At 33.3% G+C, this 22851-nt stretch overlaps 1 protein-coding gene and 1 long non-coding RNA gene across 3 annotated transcripts; one reads left to right on the top strand and one right to left on the bottom strand.

The window, feature by feature from the left end:
• Positions 1-7665: 7665 nt before the first annotated feature.
• On the bottom strand, positions 7666-8299 carry LOC114284063 (uncharacterized). Its single transcript, XR_014329858.1, has 2 exons — positions 8133-8299; positions 7666-8049 (listed from the first exon to the last, which is right to left on the bottom strand). It is a non-coding gene; the product is annotated as an uncharacterized LOC114284063 (long non-coding RNA).
• A 1309-nt stretch (positions 8300-9608) lies between these two features.
• LOC114270478 (uncharacterized) lies at positions 9609-21109 on the top strand. 2 transcript variants are annotated; one of them, XM_028211998.2, is made up of 7 exons: positions 9609-9920; positions 13547-14542; positions 16401-16571; positions 19032-19177; positions 20248-20358; positions 20468-20575; positions 20874-21109. In XM_028211998.2, the coding sequence occupies exons 1-6, from the start codon at positions 9798-9800 to the stop codon at positions 20547-20549; spliced, it is 1629 nt and encodes a 542-aa protein (XP_028067799.1). In that variant the 5' UTR covers positions 9609-9797; the 3' UTR covers positions 20550-20575; positions 20874-21109. The 2 variants fall into 2 exon arrangements, with proteins under 2 accessions (XP_028067799.1, XP_028067798.1); XM_028211997.2 differs by lacking the exon at positions 20874-21109 and having other exon boundaries at positions 20468-20763.
• The last annotated feature ends 1742 nt before the right edge of the window (positions 21110-22851 follow it).

Genomic DNA, 22851 nt, shown 5'->3' with positions numbered 1-22851 from the left:
GAGGGAGATACAAGTGCTCGAATATATGAGTTTGAATATGAAGTTTTGCTCATATTTTCGTTAGTTTAATATTGACGGAGATGGATGAAAGGGTCAAATTAAAATATAGATGGAAGGATAGGATTTAATTTGTCAAAATTAAAAATTTGGGGTTTAAAATGAAAAAGACACGAAACCCTAGGGTTTTTTTTGTGTAATTAACCCTAGAAAAAATATAGGTAAAGTAAGAAAAAAAATAATTTAAGAATAAAAAAAATAAAAAAAATATACTAAAACTTTAACTTAGGCCTATTTTGCGTTTGGTAGAGCTTTCTAACTATGATTTGAGTGTAGAAGTTGTATTTTGAGTTTGTGAGTTTTGAAATTATGATTTGAGTGTGAAAAATTTGTTTGGTGAAAGAGTTTTGAATTGAGTGGAGAATTTTTGATGTGACACATGATATTTGATGCAAAAATTTACAACTCATAACCAAACATACAACTCAAAATTCTATTAAAACACATAATTTTTTTTTGAAAATTTGGAAAATATTTTTTTCAAATATATAAAAATTAACATATGTCAATTGCAAAAAAAAAAAAAAATTACACTGTTCTGGTCAACCGGCCAGACGAACGGTGGGACGACCAGTTAGTCCAAAATTTTCCACCTTTGACAGAGTTTTTAAAATTGATTATGGAATTACATTTTGAAAACTCTAAACAAACGTCATGTGCAAAACATGGGGTGAAAATATATTTAGAGAAGCTAATCCAACACAACCTAACTTTTTGACTTTTTTGAATTATATCACCTCTTTAATTTTTTTTTTGAAAAATTAAAAAATAAAAAAAAATCAGCTTTTAAATTCTCAAAACAAGCCTTAAAAGACAAAGTGTAATTTACCCTAATAATTATTGATATTTGTTGTATATATATGAATAAAGATTGGTAATTCGAATTGAACTTACCCGAATGGCTCAAATATGTGCTTACTGATTGACTAGCTAAACAATCATTCAAAAAATCGGTGAAACACTTGTCAACTGTAATTGTCAACTTATCAATCATAACTGCTATTTTTTTTTGTCACATGACTGACCAAATAATCGATAAAATAAAATTCGACCCATGTAGAACAAGTTCAAATTCGAGTTCCTTATCATTTTTCATATATATATTTACTAGTGTATGCCCGTGCCTAAAGGCACAGTGTGAATAATGTTCTGTTTGAATAATTTTCATTTATCATTCTCTCTTAAGTTAGGAACATTGAGAATCAAGTATACCTAAAGTTCTGTTTTCCCATGACATACAAAAAATGAATAGATAACATATATTTTATCAAGAGGATCCCCTTTATTATAAACACAACTTCAAATAAGAGGAACAACAAAATGGTGTTCTCCCTTTGGAGCACACCATGCCAATACAAAAATGGTATTCTTGATCAAAATCTAAATAACAAACACCTCCAAATGTCTACCTCTAAATAACCAAACCAACTCTATATAAGTTTACACAACATCAACCTGTCTCTAAATAATCTTTTACTTTATACAACGTCAATCATTTTCAAAGTTTGTTAACGATGAAACCAAAAATAGTGTAAATTCTGCTGTCGAGATTGCCACTCTTCCAACACTCATCAATCAAAGAAGTGCACGTTTAGTTTACACAACAATAAATACAAAATCATTAAAGAGATAAGAAAAAATTAAGCTTAAAAAAATGTAAACCTGTAAAAAGGGGGTCAATCTTGCCATTCTCTTCTAGTCTTCATCTACCTGTAAAATACAAAAAAAAAAGCTAATATAATAATTAAAAGAGACTACCCAATTCAAAACAAACACATGTATTGTCACACTAATGAAAGGTTTTTTTATAGACCACCCAATTCAAACTAAACACAAACATTGTTACAAAATAATAATTGGTTACCCAATACAAACACTATGAACAAACACAACACATTGTCAACACATATAAAAATTAATGATTGATAAAAACATTAATTTACACAAATCAATCAATATTTTCTTTGGGTTTTATTTTTTTTCAATTTTTTCTTTTTGGAATTTCCTTTAATTGATCACATAAGGTTAGACGGAAAATTTAAGAAAGAATTTAATAAAATAAAATTCAAAAAGCAAACTCTTCGCTTGGTAATTTAACAACAAACTCTAACTAACTTAATTCCCCCATCGTTTACAAATCAACACGGCCTAAAAAACCCCATTTATTTTGTCCAAAAGCCCAAAGCCATTTATTATATCAGTTTAGTCCCATCAGTTTTGTGTATGTAACCACCCTACAACACCTTTTTCAATCTTCACCTACACCCATTCAGATTCATTTTGCTTCCAACCTTAAATACATTTTGAATATTTGTTAAGCAATACATGACCATAAGTAAAACTCAAAACTCAAATAAAATAACAACTCCTCCCAGCCTTAATGCAAATTAACAAACATATAAGATTTATAATGTTCACTAAAATGTTCATTCTGTTTAATCAAAAACAGAAACAGCCAAGTGATATTAGATTTTGGTCACCACCATTAAGAAATCATTATATGCCTTTAATCGAAAAAAATGTAACTAAAAAAAAAATTACAACAGGAATCATTGCAACACTGTAAAATGGTCATTCTATTTAATCAAAAACAGAACCAGCCAAGTGATATTATATTTTAGTAACCACCATTAAGAAATCATTATACTATTTACCCCAATCTATCAAACATCTAGATTATCATAACAGAAAATGGCATAGGCAAACAACCATTGTCTATTTAATCAAAAACAGAACCAGCCAAGTGATATTCTATCTAAGTCATTTTTGGTCTAAAATAACCTGTTTGAATATCAAGCCAACAATTATGAAGGGGGAGAGGCAGAAATCAACACAACAATTCTGAATCGAGAAAAAGGCTGAAACAATTAGCAATCTTATCAGAACAGAAAATGGCATAGGCAAACAACCATTGTCTATTTAATCAAAAACAAAACTAGCCACGTAATATTTTATTTTGGTAACCACTGCTAAGAAATCAGTAATAAGAAATACAAAACCCAACCTAGAAAGCAGATCATTAGATTCACCCTTTCCCTATACAATTCACGATCAAAATCAAAATTCAAGTGAAGACCTCTATTTGAGAATAGATTCAAAGCATAAGAACTGTGAAAATCGAATTGAAAAATACCTAAAGATGCAAATCCAACCTATCAAACATCTAGATTACCTTGAATGTACCTGCTTTATTAATCACTTCAATAATTAATTAGTAGTAGTGATATGAAACATTAATAAGTCACTATATCAAGATACAAAGTAACAACAAATTGTATTCGTATTAGGAGTATCAACTAATAAAACCAAATGACACCTAACAAAGTGAAACATCTAATTGGCGGGCGGGGGGGGGGGGGGGGGGATATAAAAATCAACAACTAACATAAACAATTTGTTTCAGTGGCACTCAAATATTGTTCTTTCCATGGGTGATGTTACTCAGCCCCCAAACTTGGCCATAGTAACAGAATATCTGCCTACTATTTTATATTGTTTCTTTTAATTCCCTTAGCATCAATATGGGAATTAAATATTATTGCAGAGGCTGTTTATATAGGCTTTTGCATAAAGCTGGTGCAAGAGAAGTATTGGATGAAAGGCTTGTATTGTTTCTGTTAATTCCCTTAGCATCAATATGGGAAAAAGATATTATTGCAGAGGTATGGCTTATGACATGGTATGCATTTGAATGATGTTATAACATACATGCTTGCTTGCACATGTAATGTATGGTGTTTTTTTTTCCTCCCCTATGCACATTTTCCTGTCGCATCAAAATGATGAAGGAGGTATTCAACAATGTTTTATTTTTTTTCTTTTCATTGTCTTAATTGACAGAATAACAGTTTAATTGCATGGACATGGACTTCACACCCACTTAAAAATTATTAACATGACTCTGAAAAAAGGGAGTTGCTATGACTCTGAAAAAACCAAATTAATGGCTGAATATTGGAAGTAAATAACCATAAGCACAGAGTCAACACACTGAAAATGCAGTTAATATCCGACAGCAAGAATTCAAAAAATCTATAGCATGGGCCCAACACACTAAGAGAAAGGAAGAGAGACAAAAATTGGTAAAAAACATAGCAAAGCAATAACTGATTTTGGTGATAAAAAACAGAGCAGCCGAAGTGACTATATCATGGGGGTTGCTGCCACAAAGGCAAAAGAGGGACTATAATTGACCCTGGTAGGCGAAGATGGCAGGTTTCCTCAAGCAACATTTGAGATAGTGAGAGATTCATCTAGTTCAGGAGTGGCTAGTGTGATGTTGAGTTTGAGCCAAATAAAGATTATATATTGTTTTGGTGTATGTCAGACACCAAATAAATTATATACCTAGACAAATATCTTGACAGTAAACACATTGAGCAGAATTTTTGTCTCTCATAATATATATGCATGCTCACATATCATCATCTGGACTAACTATTCAATTAATGATAAATATTCATGAAATGATAAAAATTGAATGTGAGCGTGAAATGATAAAAATTCACTTAATTGAATATTCATCTAATGATAAAAATTGTCTCTCATAACATCTAAATTCATGCTCACATCCATATATATTATTGGAAAAACATATTGAGCAGAATTTTTGTAAAAACATAAAAATTGTCTCTCATAACAGTAAACACATTAAGCAGAATTTTTGTCTCTCATCATTAATTTAAACAGTTGACAGTAATAAAAAATAAAATTTTTAATTACAGAATAAAAGACATTGAGCAGAATTTTTGAGCAGAATTTTTGGTGATTTTTGTGATAAAAAACAGAATAAAAAACAGTAATAAAAACATTGAGCAGAATTTTTGGTGATTTTGGTGATAAAAAACATAGCCTTTGCAACTACTCTTTAACAAAAGAAAAAAACAGTTTTTTAACAAAGCAACAAAGAGATAAAAAACAAAGCAGTTGGCTCAATATCAACTATTTTTTCTTTAACAAAGAAACTATTTTATTTAACAAAGCAGCCATGATATAGTCTAAACCATAGCAACCATGGTATAGTCACTTTGTTAACAGAGCAACAATATTTTCTTTAACAAAGCAACTATTTTCTTTAATAAAACAGAGCAGTTGGCTCAATAACAAAAGAAAAAAATTCACCCGAGAGCAGCAGTTGGCTCAATATCAAAGCAAAGCAATAACAAAAGAAATAACAAAAGCTGAGAGAAGAAAAGGAGTGATGTCGAGCAGCCAAACGTTACCAAAGCATTGAGCAGCCGAGCAGAAAAAAAAATAGCCGAAGTGAATAAACTAACCGAGCAGCCGAGCAGAAAAAAACAACCGAGCAGAAAAATAAGAACCAAAGTAATAAACTAACCGAGCAGCCGAGCAGGATGTCGAGCAGCCGAAGTGAATAGTCGAGCAGCCAAAGTGATGTCACAGCCGGAGTGAACAACGGTGAGAGTAGTCAGAGTGATCCACAGAAGCTCTGATGAAGGCAGAAGCTGAGAGAGGGAAAAAAAAATTCAAGAAGAAGAACAATTACCCGAATCAATGAGAGAATACTAAAGTCATGTTTTCAATTAAGATAAAAATGAGAGAATACTGAAGTCATGTTTTCAATTACCCGAATACAAAATCCAAATATTGGTCTGTGCAAAATTTGTCTGAATATAAATACTATAGATTTGTTTGAATTTCTTTGCAGAATTGGTTAAAGTCTGTGCATAATTTCTTTTCCATATATCTATATCATCCAAATCAGTTGCATGGTGTATCATTCAAATATCATTCAAAAATTCACTTAATAGAATATTCATCTAACGATAAAAATTGTCTCTCATAACTTCTAAATTCATGCTCACATCCATATATATTATTGGAAAAACATATTGAGCAGAATTTTTAGAAAAACATTAAAATTGTCTCTCATAACAGTAAACACAGTGAGCAGAATTTTTGTCTCTCATCACTAATTTAAACAGTTGACAGTAATAAAAAACAAAATTTTTAGTTACAAAATAAAAAACATTGAGCAGAATTTTTGGTGATTTTTGTGATAAAAAAACAGAATAAAAAATAGTAATAAAAACATTGAGCAGAATTTTTGGTGATTTTGGTGATAAAAAACAGAGCCAACTAATTTTGGTGATAAAAAACATAGCCTTTGCAACTACTCTTTAACAAAAGAAAAAAATAGTTTTTTAACAAAGCAACAAAGAGATAAAAAACAAAGCAATTGGCTCAATATCAACTATTTTTTCTTTAACAAAGCAACTATTTTCTTTAACAAAGCAGCCATGATATAGTCTAAACCATAGCAACCATGGTATAGTCACTTTGTTAACAGAGCAGCAATATTTTCTTTAACAAAGCAACTATTTTCTTTAACAAAACAGAGCAATTGGCTCAATAACAAAAGAAAAAAATTCACCCGAGAGCAGCAGTTGGCTCAATATCAAAGCAAAGCAATAACAAAAGCTGAGAGAGGAAAAAGAGTGATGTCGAGTAGCCAAACGTTACCAAAGCATTGAGCAGCCAAGCAGAAAAAAACAGCTGAGCAGAAAAATAAGAACCAAAGTAATAAACTGACCGAGTAGCCGAGCAGGATGTCGAGCAGCCGAAGTGAATAGCCAAGCAGCCAAAGTGATGTCACAGCCGGAGTGAACAATGGTGAGAGTGGTCAGAGTGATCCACAGAAGCTCTGATGAAGGCAAAAGCTGAGAGAGGAAAAAAAAATCAAGAAGAAGAACAATTACCCGAATCAATGAGAGAATACTAAAGTCATGTTTTCAATTAAGATAAAAATGAGAGAATACTGAAGTCATGTTTTCAATTACCCGAATACAAAATCCAAATATTGGTCTGTGCAGAATTTGTCTGAATATAAATATTATAGATTTGTCTAAATTTCTTTGCATAATTGGTTAAAGTCTGTGCAGAATTTCTTTTCCATATATCTATATCATCCAAATCTGTTGCATGGTGTATCATTCAAATAACTCAATATATATATATATATATATATCATTCAAATCTGCACACACCCAGAAGACACCATAATAATCTGCACACACCCAATACAAAATCCAAACCGTATAACTCACTCGTATATACCATCTTCCCTTAAACAAAATGTATCTCTGATACATTCTTAGAATCTGAAACTAACAAAAAATCAATACAGCCCAACAGAAAATCAAAGAAAAATCAGCAACCCGCCACCAAGCTAAGATATGCATATACATATATATACGATCAATAACATGTCCAAGATGACTACTGACATGGAGCATATCTTTTCCATTACAAAAAATATATTTTTTAAACCTCAAAAACAGGTTCTAAAAAATATATTTTGAACCCAACAGGTTTGAGAGTTTTGGGATATATTACTGTGCTCAAGCAATATATTACAGTAATACATTTTGTGATAAAAAACAGGATCTCAAAAACAGGTTTGAGAGTTTTGGGAGCTGAAAATATATTTTTGGATTTAGGGGATGTTTTGAACCTAACATATTCTAAGTTTGTATTCAAGATGATAAAAATACAAACTGCAGAAGTTCTTGATTTGAAAATACTAACAAATACTACATGCTCGAGTTCATGTATACTTCAAAAATTTGCAAGGCAAGCAAGATTATGCATGAAATAAGATAAATTTGCAATTTAAAATTAATAGATATAAATGCACAAAGTGCAAGTAGTGTCTAAAGAAACGTTAAATTTAAGATGGGAAATTGACATGTAGCAATTATCTCTCTCAGCACCAGCACTCTACAATTTCAAAGACTTCTCACAAAAAGGGCAAATCAGAAAGAAATTTATTTTATTTTATAATTTGTTTTATGATAAATGCAAACCCAACAAAATCTAAACATACGTCTTGCACAGATCCATAAAATTCACAAAGACTGTCTTCTTTGTGCCCTCTCGAAGAACTTGTGGCGGCCACATAACAGTTCTACGCCTGTCCCCAGCAAGCTCTGGATTATTCTCCCAGAGGATATTGAACACTCTGCTTAGGAGCTGCATACACATGTGAAGTTCATACAATACATTAATTCAAAGGGGATGAAAGAATATTAAAATCATAAGAACATAAAACATACCTCCTCGTAATCATAATCTCGGTCACTTCCTTCCCACGGATACCGTGATTGCAAGACAATTCCTTCCCCTTTTTCATCCTCACCTACACAATTTAGAGGATGAAAAATAAGGTCATATCTAGAACAATGTCTGACACAATTGAAGTAGAATAATATGCTATAAACACAAATGCATATCAGTCCAACACCTTAACATTACAAATACTTTTCCATTACAAAAAAATCTAACTTTGAATACAATTTAAAAAAAAAAAAAAAAACAGAGCATGGAAATAAATAAATAAAACAACCCAATGGAACAAACACCTAACGATTAAGAGTTCAAAAAATTCTTAGAATCTTAACCCAACAGATTCAGAAAATTAATAATCAAAACAACCCAACGGAATAGTGAATTTTGATTGTTTCAATTGTTTTGGCCTCCAACATAAGTAAGAGTGAATTTCGATTAAGAGAAAATTAACATAAGTAAGTGAATTTCGAGCTGAATTAAGAGAAAATTAACAATGGAACATAAGTAACCTTTTGGCCTTCAACATAAGTAAGAGTGAATTTCGCAAACAATTGAAATTTGTCAAAATGAGCTAATTAAGAAACATTCAAATTCCCAGAAGCATTTGGAATGATATAGACAGATATATAAGTAAAGTGGAGTGTATTGAACTACAAATTGATAAATAAAATTGAACAAAAAAGTATGAGAGAGAGAGAGAGAGAGATTTATTGACCTGATCTCAAAATGGTGTCCAAAACCTTGAAAGCTGTGGGGCCAGTGCAGACCTTGGCTTGAGCTTCCAACACGATCTGATTGGGTTTCCGAAACTTGGAGCTCCGATACGAAGTCGAAACTGCCGGATTTCAGAAATCGGATTCCGGAATCCCTAGTTGATCAATCATGGCCGAATCAATCACAGATTTCGTAGTGAACTGAGCTTTCCGTCGAATCAAACGGTGGTGGTGGTTATCTTTTGGAGAGAAGTGAAGAGAGGTTTGGATCTTCGGTTGAGTGAAGTTTCGAGGATTGATGGGAGAGATGGGGGAGATAGTAGTTGAGTCCGAATTAAGTAGAGCTTTCATGGCGATTTCTGTGTCGCTCTCTGGCTATGGTGATGATGAGCAGCGGCGAAGGACAAAGAGGGAGAAGCGGAAAGAAGAAGAACAGAGAGGGAGAAAGTGATAAAGAGGGAAGGCTGAGAGAGACGTCGGTAGGTGGAAGGTTGAGGGAGAGAGACATGGGTGAGAACAGAAAGGGAGAGAGAGACGTGGATAGGTGGAAGGCGGGGGGAGAGAGATATTTGAGCAGGAATATATCTCACATTTTCAAAAATCTTTGTCCTTTATTATGATCGGTACCGTTAATATATTCTTAAAATTGATCTCAGCCATTGGATCAAAATGTATCTCACATACATTTTGATACATTTTTCAAAAACCTTTGTGCCTTATTATATAGATATATATATATATATATATATATATTTTAATTTTAAAATTTAGATGGGGTATGAGCGCAAACACGAAAGGCAATCCCTCGCTCTCTCTCTCTCTCCACCATCACACGACATTTCCAAGTAGTGAGACGACGACGACGACCCTTTTGTGTTGGGTTGATCTTCTTTCCATACTCTCTCTCCTCTCTCTCTTTCTCTCTCTAAAAAGCTTGAAATGGGTTCGAGCAGCAGTCGGATGGGGCGCCGCGCATCCGAGTCCAAACCTAATGGGTCGAGGGCTAGGCGCATACTCTCCTCTCTCATCTGTGGTTCCTCTACTTCTCAATCACCCTCTGAGGTATTAACCCCTTTCTTAATTTGATTCAATATCTCTTTAAATTCTATGTTCAAAGTTTGAGATTCACCAATTGATTTCTCAAGATTTACAAGGGTCTCATAGTTCTTTCAATTTTTCAATTCAACAATGTTTTTTATTTTTTATATTTTTTTTTATGTGTTGCTTAGGAAGTCTTCATTAGGTCTTCTGTTTACTTTCTGGAAATTTTGAACCTTTGTTGGTAATCATCATCAGAACCCAATTTCTTGGCTGATGAATTTCGGTTCTTCACAAGAAAAATTACAGTATTCTCTTTATTGTTGGAGTAATATTGGATAAATGAAAACGAGAAAAACAATTGCAAATCAATCAGAGTGCAAGTGAGTATAAGGGATAATTGTGTCTCCCTTCATTTGCAATTACTATTTATCAAAATATATATTTTTTGGTTTATAATTTATTTTATATCCCCATTTATTGTTTTTCCTATTTTTATGTAAGATCTATAGATGCACGGATATGGAACAATCATATGATCACCATAAATAAAAATATTGTATGGAGGAGAAGACTTGGGGGGTGTTTGTTACAACTTTAGAATGGGTGATTATTGGTTATTTTAATTTGGGAGTTTGTGTCAAACTGGTTGGTGCTACTTCTGCTTATAGCATATTAGGTAGAAATAGTTTAAATAAGTTGAAAAATGATGATTAGCTAGAAGCTGGGGAGAAGTGCTTGTAGCTTTTGCTTCATAATTATTAGCTTTTCGCTTCCAATAAGCTGCACCAAACTAACATGGGACGCGATAGTAGAAAAAAGATATAAATTTATTTAATTTAATTGAGCATATAACCTTGACATAACCAGTGGCATAGCTAGAAAAAATTGTCCACTGGTGTCATTTAATTAATTATCATTGAAGTCATTACATCATATTTTTAATTCTACAAAACTTATCAAAATATTTTTTCACATAATATATACTGCAATATTATATATAATAATATTACAAAAGTAATTTAAACTTATCAAATCACTTGCATAACAAAATTTAAGAGTATAATATATTATTACTTAAATAAAATTAAAGAAAATGAGACTATATGATTGTCAATCAATTGAATTGAAAAAATGAGAGAAGAGACAAAATTAATCTTCTTTTTAAAATTTTTTTAAAAAATAAAAATCTTATAAACACTTAAGATTTCCATGTTAAAATAAAATAAAGAAAATCTTATAAACACTTAAGATTTCCATGTTTAGAAGGATAGTTGTTCTCAACTAAGTTTTACTTTTTTGAAAATATAAAGACAAAGCACAACTATTTATACAAAAAATATCACACGAATGATGTTTTAGATAGAAGGCCTCTTTTTGGATATTTTGTTTTAAAGTGAAAGGTTTATATTAAACTGCATATTGTATGAATTTTTCATGTGTATATTATTACTTAGAAAAATGACACCACGATGTTAATTACGTCAATAATACTATAGTTACTCTATTTTTATATCATATTTTATTTATCACTTAATTTGTCACATCAATAATGATTGTTGTAATGGATTCTATATGATCATATTCAATCATTTAATAGTTATGTGACATTAAATGATAAACAAAACATGTTATAAAAATATAATAAGTATTATTTTACTCTATTTTGTAACAATTTTAGTGGTTTCAATTTATAAAAATCTCTCAAAAATTTTACATTATACTATATAAATTTAAAAAATTTCAATGTTTAGTGGGTTTAACTGAACCCACTGATTTCAGGCTAGCTACGCCACTGGACATGACATAATGGCAAAAAAAGAATTCAGTCAACTATATAATTTGTATAATTTGGTTTGGTTTGGTGATATATAATTTGTTAAAATGGTTTGATATGAGCATGTAGGTTTCTTGTGAGAACTTTTTATATAAAAGGTTTCTTGTGGGAACAATTTAAATAGTTTTCTTTTTTGGTACAAATAGATGGCCACACTAATCAAGTCACAAACAAACTCATTTGAAAACAACACTGCCTCATGTCCTTGTTTTACCTGTTGATGCTTCATTCATGGACACTATAAGAAAGATCTTTAAGGTTAGAGCGGGTTGTCAGCCTCTAATTCAATATGTTATTGTTAATGGTAACGATACTTTTTTGTGACTTGTTAATCAGCACCCTTTGGGGTGTTTGTATGAGACATTTGGGGAGAGTGTGGTGTTCAATCTAAGAAGATCCTTAATGCTGAAATGGTTGCAATTATTCAGCAAGGAGATTGGAGATGCCCTAGGAGACAAAATTGGTGTATTCAATAGATTACAACTCATACGCCTCATTCTTTGGGCCTGCTATTACTTAGGATGACTCTGTAAGACGGCTTCCCAATTCTAATGGTGAATTCACTATTGATTATGTTAGGAAGGCAATTAGGGAATGTAAAACAGTTGTTCCATGGTATAAAGATGTATGGTTTTCCCAAAATGTTCCCAGATGGACTTTTGTTCAGTGGTTGATTTTTTGGGAGGATTACCTACCATCGACTAAAGAAATAGGGTGCTCTAAATGATGCAACTTGTGTTATTTGCGGCCATGATGTTGCCATAGCCATTTATTTTTTGAGTGCTATTCATAGAGTATTTTGAAGCAAATTCTAAGAAGGAATCACATTAATAGGGATCCCCTTCTACTGGGGGATGAAATTCAGTGGGCTATTGTGCATATAAATGGCGTTTCTTTTACTCATTCAATTTACAAACTTGCTATGTCTGCAACCATCTATCAAGTGTGGAGTGAAAGGAATTTAGGATCTTCTCTAAAAAAAAAAGGGAATTAGCTTGATCGAATGGCCGCTAGGTTCATTGCTGATGTGAGATCTAAGTCATGTTCATGGGGGAAAGTGGAGTATTATGGGGAGAACTGTCTCATGTGCTCTTCTTGGGGCATTTCTAGTAGATTTGTTTCAGTAATTGTGTAAATTTTCTTTGGTAGCTGTGTGGGCATTGGGCAGTGTTTTATACTGTTTTGTTAGTCATATACAGGCTTAAAGTACCACAAAAAAGAAGAAGAAAGAAGCCTCATGTTTATCCAATATACATATATATGTGTGTGTGTGTGTGTGTGTGTGTGTGTGTGTGTGTGTGCGCGTGCGTGCGTGCAGAGATAAAGTAATTGGCCTGGCTAGATTTGTGTTCATAGTTTGTAGATTGAATTCTTGCTGTTGGAATTATGTGTCTTTTGTTAATGGAAGCCTCAAACAACACCCTTGAAGAGTGCTGCTCCACTCCTCCTCTCCTCTTCTTAAAACTCCTCTTCCGAAAATCCCTCCGATCTTCCCGCAACCCTTCATGCCCTTCCGCTCCGATCTTCCTGCAACCCTTCACGCCCTTCCTTTCACATGTTAATATAATATAATCACTACTACGTTTTGAATATGAAGTGCACAAACTTCAATTGAAAGGCCGTCAGTTATGACACGCTTGCTAATATTCTAAGGTATGATTGGCATAAGTAGATCCTAGAAATTTGTAATAATCTTCGTACTGTTATGACATGAAGTTTTTCACTTCTGTATATTTGAATGAAATTGAAAACTATTACAATAGCCCAACTTTGAAGCTGAAATTGAAATGTCATGTGATTTCTTTTACTGCAGATGGAAGAATATCCAGAAAAATTCCCAACAAGTTCTGTAGAAAATTTGACTCCTGTTAATGATGAATTGCGTAGCTCCAGGACAGAATCATCTTCAATCCTTAGTTCAGAAAGTGAGGTTAGTGGTTCCAAAACTGAAGTTGGAGCCTCATCTGAAGGCAGCACTGGTTCTTTTGAAGATAACTTTGCTGAATATTGTGTAAGAAATATTGAGGCAAGTAACACCAGTAAGTGCCTTTTGGATAGCAAGGAATCAGTTTCTAATCTGGTTAATGCTAATTGTAAATGCAAAGAAGTTTATTTAAATAAGAATAGTGCTACAGCTAGTACCTCCTATGAAGAACAGCCATATCTAGGATCAGTTTCTGTGAATTCAGGGATTGGATTAGATTCAGCTGCTGTGGCCGATGCTGAGGCTGATGCTGATAGTTCAGAAAAAACAACTGAATCTTTGATCTGTCCAGAGGACATGAGTTCACGCAGTGCAGCCCAGGAGCATCCTGCTGAGAATTCTGTTGAAGACCAAGTGAACTCAGTCACGAACCTTAATGCTTCTTCTGGGTCTCTTTCTGATTCTCTATCAAGTCTTCAGTTTGGAGACAATACTGCTCAAGTGCCAATACCTCCTGCTTCAGGCTTTCTTGTGTCTGACAGTGATCAGGGTCCGAGAACTGGTAGTGTACTTCAAGTTGATGTGGTGAGTATCTCGACCAACATTTTATCTAATAGCATTGCTGAAATAAGTAACCGTGAGGAAAGAAGGAATAGTAGAAGAAGACTATTTTGGGATGCTTTACCAAGACGCAGTTTTAGCAGGCATAATGATTCCCCCACTATAGTTATCGCAACAGGTCATGCTGATGATCTAAGATCTCACGACAGATGGGTACTTGATTTGAGTGGTGATCTTCATTATGATGGAGTTGGCCGTGAGTCTGAATACCTGGGCACTAGAAGGCATCGCAGTATTGAACGACGACGGCAATTAAGATCCGAGGTGATATCTTGAATAATTTGTTCTGATTTTAATTTGAATAACCAAACATCCTTGCAGAATATTTGGGAATCTAAAATCTTGCTGACTTGCGAAGAAAAAAAAAATGTATATATATATATATATTTTTATGTTACACCAAATAATGAAAAAATCATATTTAAAAGTCTCAAACTTCTATCCAGAAATTGTTGCTCAGGGGCAAAAATCCCTGGAATTTTGAAACCCAGAAGGATGTGTATGTCATTTAATGTTGGGCCATTCTGGTCTTTTGAAGTAAAAGTGTTACCATAGTTGTTAACGCATGCCTAAACCCCAAAAAGCCCCAGGTTCTTCAAGGCTCCATGAAAGCATCTCACTTTATTCTAGGTCAGTTCTCTTTAGTTAGGCCTACATAAAGCCCTTAAGCACGCTCCCTTTAGTAGGCTTCAGGCCCAAGAATAACCCAAGAATAACGAACCTTTTCTTTAATTATCTAATCACATCTTTGTCTTTATCTTCTTATTTTGAATGGTCACTTATTGATAGACCTTGTATCATATTCAGTCTTATAGAAGACAATGTTTTGTGCAATCATATTTGGTATTTTGTATTGTAGATTTAGGAGCTTGGGGTTGACCACTTGAAGTAGAATTATTGCGAATTTGCAGATGGATATTTGATTACCAATTGAATAGTTTTGAATGTATATTGATCTCTCTCTTAACTTGATATGCCAAAGAATTTATCTGTGTTGCGTATTTCAAATTGCTTTTCAGTTGTAAGTATGTTCAATATTCATGCTTATCACACATGTTCCTTATTTCACTCAGACTCACGCTTTATGTTGCATCTTGCACTTGGGCTCTAGGAGACCTTGACACCTTAGTGCTTCTTGAGCCTTTAACAACTAGAAGTGCAACTGACATTGTTGGTGGAAGTAACTTGCATGATTTATAAGACATCAATATGTTTTTATAAGTGTTTGACCAATGCATATTATATTTGCTGCTTTTAAAAACGAACAAATTTTCTGTGGAATCTATGAGGTTAACTCAATTTCCCTTCTATCAATTAATGTTTTAAAAAATATGTCCTTCTATGGATTAAAACCACTGCTGCATTAACTCAGGGCTTCTATTTTTTTCCTCCATTGAGGTGAGCTTTTTAGGGATCCATTGTCTTGTGTGGCATCCATTTTATATTTGCTGTTTCATGGTGTATATATCCCATCCCTTATATGGTACCTGTTGTCCCTCTGATGTCTTGGAAGCTTAAAACTGGATATTGGTTAGTGAATTTGATGATTCCATTTGGCTTGTATTATATTTCTAAATTTGTTGAGCAGTCATGAATTTTTGTTGTTGTTGAGAAAGTCAATGTGGTTTTAAGGCCTTGTTTGGGAAGTTGGCTATTTTAGTAAGCTATTTTAGTTTTTGACTATTTTAGTAGGCTAAAATATTTGTGTTTGGGAAGATGGTTAGATTTTTTTGTAGTTGGATGTGATGTTTGTGAGAGAAAAAGTGAAATGATTACGGGTTTGATGTGACATTTTGTCTTATTAGCTATTTTAGCTTATTTTGTCTTTTTGTGGATTTTAGCCCAAAAAGCTAAAAAAATCCTTTGCCAAAACACCCCCCAAGTATCCCACAGGTGTGAAATTGGCTTGTCTATCCAAATCTGATAGCTTTGTAGAATCATCCAGTAATAAAGCAGATTGCAAATATGCATTTGGTTTCCATTCAAGTTCTTCTCTTTGAACCCCTCCCCCACCCCAAAGCACACTTCATTGACTTATATATTTCTTGGTTCTGTTGTGCTGTAATGGAACAGCAGAATTGCTTTTTAGAGATTTGCTCTTGTTTCTGCAATATAAATACAGATGTCAGAAAGAATCCGAAGTGGCCTAGATGGAGGTCGGCAAACTACTTTATGTGCATCTGGGATCCACCCTGATGGCACTTGCTCATGTGATTCATTCTTCATAGGTGAAGACTTCAGTACTCTTGCAAGTATGTCACGGATAGTCATGCTTTCTGAGGCTTTGTTTGAGGTAGATTCTCTTGATCACATGACTTTCACTCTGGCTTAACTTTTTTTTATTTTTTTAATTTTTTTTATTATGCTCAATTTTCTTAGTCAGAAGCTAATCATGAGTTAAATTCAATTATAGAATGCCAACTTGATTTTCCATATACCATCATATATTTCTCACTTCTTCAGAAACTGCTTGAACTTTAAACATTGTGCTATATTGACATGTATTACCGATTGTTGTTATTATGCTTGCCATGAGAATATTGAATCCAAGTGAAAAGTTACCTCATGAAGGACCTGGGCAATGGAGTGATACCATGTCCATGAATGTCAAAATCTTCATGAATGACAGCTTAAATTGTTTTCATGAAACATCTGAATCAATCACCAGATGATCTGTTGGTGCCAAATACCGATATTTTGGTTCCTCCTCTCTTTTCCTTCCTGGTCTAACCTTGAAGGGAGAAACTTGTGGGACACAAAATAGTGGCTTGTTGAAACCTTGCTATGTCAATCACTGTATTGGGTATAAAAGTGTGTAAATAAATCTAGCTGAACCAATCATCTCTAAGTTACAAAATGTTTCTGTTTCGGGGTGGGGAATGGGGTGACAAATTTTGGATATAATCCTCTTAGGTAATAAATGTGGACTCCCAATTGAAGAGCCAGCTAGTGGGGTGATTTGCACCTTAGATTTGGAAAAGACATAAGGTCATGTTAATTGGGACTTTTGCCTATATATTTTGCCGATGATGGGTTTTGTTGAGAGGTGAAGAAGGTGGATCTGGCATTTCTATGGTGAAGTTACTCTGTACTAATAAATAGGGTGTCTAAAGGGTTTTTCGGAGCTCCAATTGAGGCAAGGAGATCCTTTCTCCCTTTTTCTGTTTCTATTTCTGTTTCTGTCTATACTGGAAGCTTTGAGCTAGATAGGCAGGCAAGACAGCTGGCAATGGCTTCCTTAGTGGTTTTGGGTGGGCAGAAGGGATGGAGCCACAATTTTAGTGTCACATTTGCTATTTGTAGATGAAAAAAATGAACTACTTATTTATTTCAAGGACATTGAGTTTACAATATTGAAGAACATCCCAAGTATACCAAATCTTTCATTTTTGGGGCACCTTGAATAAGAGACTACTTGTAGTGAGGTGGTTGACTTTTACTGTTTTCTGTCCGTTCAATTTTGGGCCTTATGGCTTCACTTCACTTATATAAAGACAGGTTGGCAATTTCCAAATTCTAGTGCTGATGCCTGATTATGATGTTCTTTTTATATATACACATTGTGCGAATGTGTTAAAAGATATTGGTAATGCTAGTTGCAAGGAGTGAAGCAATGACAGGACTAGTTAGTCATTTAACATTTTTTTTTTTAGGACCCAATGGCAAGCTTCTTATTAGTGTTCCTGGTGGGTACAAGTTTGAGTCATGGAAACAACTTCTCTAGAAATAAGGGTAAGCTGCATATATCTTGCCTTCCCCAGACTTGGCGTTAGCATGATCCTTGTGCATTGGGTCACACCTAAGAAGCACGGACATGGATATGGATGCGAACAAGGACACGGATGTGGACGCAGGGAACGGGGCATGGCAATTTCAAAAAAATAGGGACACGGACGTGGTGGGGATATGGTTATAAAATATGTTTTCATATATTTTTATTTGCTATTTAGATTAATATTATATCCACAAACAATCAATATTAACAAAAACTAAGTCGAATTTTATATATTTAAAAAAAAATACTTTTAAATTAATACTTACAGTTTATATCTTTTTGTATGGATGATCTATTAAGTATTTAAATTTAAGAAAAAAATAATAAATATTCAACATTCATCAAAGTACTAAATAAAATGGGAAAAAAGACAACTTAGCATGTCCCTAGTGTGTGCCCCGGAAAATAAATTAATTAAATAAGGGACATGCTATGTGGTGTGTCCCATATGTGTCTCCGCCGTGTCCGCATGTTCCTGAAGTGTCCGTGTGTCCGACATGGATACGACACTTGTTTTGGAATGTTGGTGCTTCATAGGGTCACGCTCTTTTCTTTTTTCATTGTTTTTTATAGGTCATCAAGTATACGGTTATTTCTTAGGGAAATTCTATTCGCACACTCAACGCACACCATTTGTTTTGTTCGGATATAAACTTTCGAACGAAAGGCAAATGTTCGGACATAAAATTATAAACAAAAATAATTTTTATATATTTCATTCAACTATTTATGTTCGACCAATTGCTTTTTGTTCATAAGTTTATATCCGAACATTTGACCTTTGTTCGAAAGTTTATATCTGAACGATATAAATGGTGTGTACTGAGATTTTCTATGACGCGTAAATATAGTTACCTTGTTTCTTATTCTTATGTGTTCTATCTAATCTCGAAGTATTTGAATTTATTCTTGCCATTATTTTGTTTACATGTTGAGTTGATGATTTTAGACTTATATCTCTTTTTGTCTGATCCATAGGTTTTGGACGAGATTCATCGCCAACCTTTGTCTCTTTCACTACCCATGCTCTCAGTCCCTGCTCCGGAGTCTGTTGTAAACTCATTTCCTCTCAAGAATCACAAAAGGTCAAATGCAACTGAAAGTGAACCAAGTGATGTGAAAGAGTAAGGCCCCCCCCTACTTATATGAGGAAAAAAAGTGCATTGTTGTTTAAGTTTTATTGCTTACATGGTTAAAATTTTTCATGACCAAATTTTGGTGTTAGACAGATTAGGTCCATATAATAAGTGCTAACTTTTAAGTGGGGTTGTTGGCTGACATATCATAATGCTAGCGGTGTGTGCACATCTGATAGGTGTGCTAATATTATAGTTTACCCATTTTGATTTGAATATGAATTTCATTAGTTATAAGGGGCTTTGATTTGGAAAAAGGCGAAATAGTGTAAAAGAAAGAAACATGCATGATAATGCTTGTAAGAAAGTGAAATCCTAGAGGAGAGAAAGGAGAGAGGAGAAAAAAAAATCCGTGTAGTGGGTAATTGATATGACCCACTATACGGCATGGTATATTTACAATTGTAGCCTTTTTGTAACTGATGATAAAGAAAAATAGACATGAAAGTTATGTAGATCTTGTGAGTTATTTTGGAGATAGAAATTATGAGACAAAGTGTTAATACCAACTCTGGTGTTCTCATATATAATAGAACAGATATCATGATTCACAAGGCAACATAATCATGTCATGACCATATAGGGAAGAGGTTACTAGTTTTTTTTCTTTTTCTTTTGGTACATTGGAGGCTATACGCAGTAGGTAGGAGGGGAGAGTGTTACTTATGGCAGGACTTGAATTCTTGACTTCATAAGGTGCAGAGGTTCTGGCCAACTAGGCTTAGCCCTGGTTGGTTGGGTTACAACTTTAATTGAACCATGGGAATGGTTTGGCAGTACTTGCTTAGATAAATAACTGAGAGAACATTTCAAAGAGAACGTACAAAGAAGTTGGACAATTGTAGTTTCAAGGGATATGCTGTCATAATTTAATAATACTTTGAAGTGCTAAGTTGCATTTGAAACACAAGTACAACACTTTGGAAAATGTCAAATAACTTGTAAATTCTAATCAAGCACATTCCAAAAATAGGTGTAAATGTGCTCTTGTATGTTATTTTAATGGCCAACTCTTCAGCTTATCTCTGCTTGTTGAAAAATGGTAACTTGATCAACAGGTGTTACATTTGTTTGGCTGAGTACGAAGAAGGGGACAAAATAAGAGTTCTCCCTTGCAACCATGAATATCATATGTCATGCGTTGATAAATGGCTCAAAGAAATGCACGGGTATTGTCACTCTCCATCCTTTTCAATGCTTTATTTTATTAATCATTTTTTTTTTCTTTCTGTAAATTGACTGTGCTTGGTCTTTTGGCTCCTCCGCTGGTGCCTTCAGTGTATGCCCACTCTGCAGATGCAATGTTTGTGAGGGTATCACCCAGGGTTCTACTTCCAACACTGAAATTCCATCTCAATGATCAACTGTATATATCGATGTAGATAGGTAGACTCTGAAATGTTTATGCCTACTGTGGTGTACCTGAATTTCATTTTCTTTCTGCCTCTGTACTTGTATTATATAGTTTATCAGACATAAATATATATACATACATGATATAGCATGTAAAATTTTCATATTCTGCAGTTTATAGCTGATATCTGTGTAATATTAATCGCATAGACTTTGATACATCACCATGCGTAATGTTTTTTGGTGTGATGAGGAATTGCCAGCCAAACTTGGAAGATTTGTCATTTGTTTTGATTGGTTCTGGGCTTTGATTGATCAGAATTTTTTACAGGTTATGCTTCCTAATTCACAAAGTTTCTGATCGTAGAGGCTCCAAGGCCCCATTTCCATCAATTCCAGATTCTTCCATTCCTAACCACTCCCTGCCTCCCTCTCGCTCTCGCTTTCGTTTTTCTTTGTTTTGTTTTGTTTTGTTTCGTTTTTCTTTCCCACACAATTCTATTAGGCCTCATTTGGCTACACTTACTTGCAGTTTATTTAGCTTAAAATATGAAATTTCATACTTAAGCAGTCGTATGTTGAAAAGTTAGGGTTTGGATTAAACTTTTCAAATTTTCAGCTTATTATCTTTTTCAGCTCAAAAATTTCAAAATGAAGGTAGAAATGTTAAATTTTATAAAGTTGGGTTTGAGATGTCTTTTGTTAAACAAGATTTATTTTTGCTTTTGGTTTTTAATTTTTTTTTTTTGAAATTGCTAATAAGTATTGTGGGTTTGGTAGTTTTCTGCTTTTTTGTTTTTTGTTTTTGAAATAGAAAAAATGAAAACTGATATTGAAATTTGTTTGGCAAATTCTTTTTAGGAAGTATTTTTAAATTAATTTTGAATTTTTTAAAAATATTTTAAAACAATAGTGGTGGTATCGCTGAACTTTTCATTGATTGTTCTCGTAGTAAAAAACAAATTTTTTTGAAATAGGGCCTTAACTAGCTCAACTCATCTTCATGGGTAATTATTTTCGGGTCATCAGCTGTTTTGAAAAGTGAATTAAAAGTTATTTTTTAACTTTTAACTTATTTTAGATCATATTATTTTTCATATTTTTTATATGTTTTTTTTTAAAAAAAGTTAAAAAGTTAATTTTTAATCATCTTTTCAAAACAACTCATAATATGATCAATGTAGTATTTTAAACCAATTATACAGTGATTTTTATATTTTTTTCTACGAATAAGAGATGCTGATTTATCTAATAAAATAAATAGGAGTGGTAGCAGATCAGGTTAGGTCGGGTCACATTCCATTCGTCATCTATTTACAATTTGTCATCTATTTAAAATTAAGCAGATTGAAAAAATCAATCTACGTTTGTCCACTGGTTTGGCGGATGGGGATTAAGTGAGCTGTGTGGATTTGGCGGATGTGGATTAAGTGAGCCGTGTGGGTTGACAGATGGATGCGATTGGTTTGACAGTTTGAACTTTACACATTTTGGGCATTTTTTTGAATTATAATTCATTATTTTTACAATCTTTAATAACTATTAATCTAAAAAAATATATATTATTTGTCTATAATAAGTCATGACATCATGCATGCACATTTTTAAGATATTATTTTTTATTTTCACAAAAATATATATTTTATTATTTTTACTATACGTTGTTACTTGTAAACAGTTCCTTTTTTTTTTTTTTGTTTTTTTTATGGGCGGATTGAGTTCATATGAATGCAAAATGGTTGGTCCGCCATCTGAATCGTATCTGCAGATTTTGAAATATTTCATCTACATCCGTTTGTCGAAAGACACCTTTCAGCCCAAAATCAATCGGGGTTGGGTAGGTGAAACGGTTTGAACAGATCCATAATCACCTCTATAAATAAACATTGACCTACTTAGTGTACCTTATGAAATCTCGTTTATTAGAATTATCAAATAAAAAGAAGTTTCACTAACAAGTGTCCTTGGGGCATAAATTTTTTTAAAAAAAACATGACACTTTTTATTTGCGCTCTATTTGTTTGGACGGAAAACATTTTTAACAAAATATTTCCACTTTTTTTGCCGTCCGGTACAATGGAAAATAAAAGTCAATAGAAAATATTTTCCATAATCAATGAAAAATAAGTGTATTTGAACAGAAAATATTTTTTATTTTTAAAAGATGAAAAATATTTTCAAGTCAAAATTTTATCAGTGCCACCACATTACCATCTCTACCACAACCATAACCACCATTACCACGGTTGCCGCCACCACCTCCACTGCCTCACAACCACTGCTACTACCATCTCTACATCATTATTACT

Source organism: Camellia sinensis, chromosome 5 (assembly GCF_055761805.1).
Source record: "Camellia sinensis isolate YWXY chromosome 5, ASM5576180v1, whole genome shotgun sequence".
Taxonomy (NCBI): domain Eukaryota; kingdom Viridiplantae; phylum Streptophyta; class Magnoliopsida; order Ericales; family Theaceae; genus Camellia; species Camellia sinensis.
Note: the sequence above shows the minus strand (reverse complement) of the source record. Positions and strands in the feature narration are given on the sequence as shown.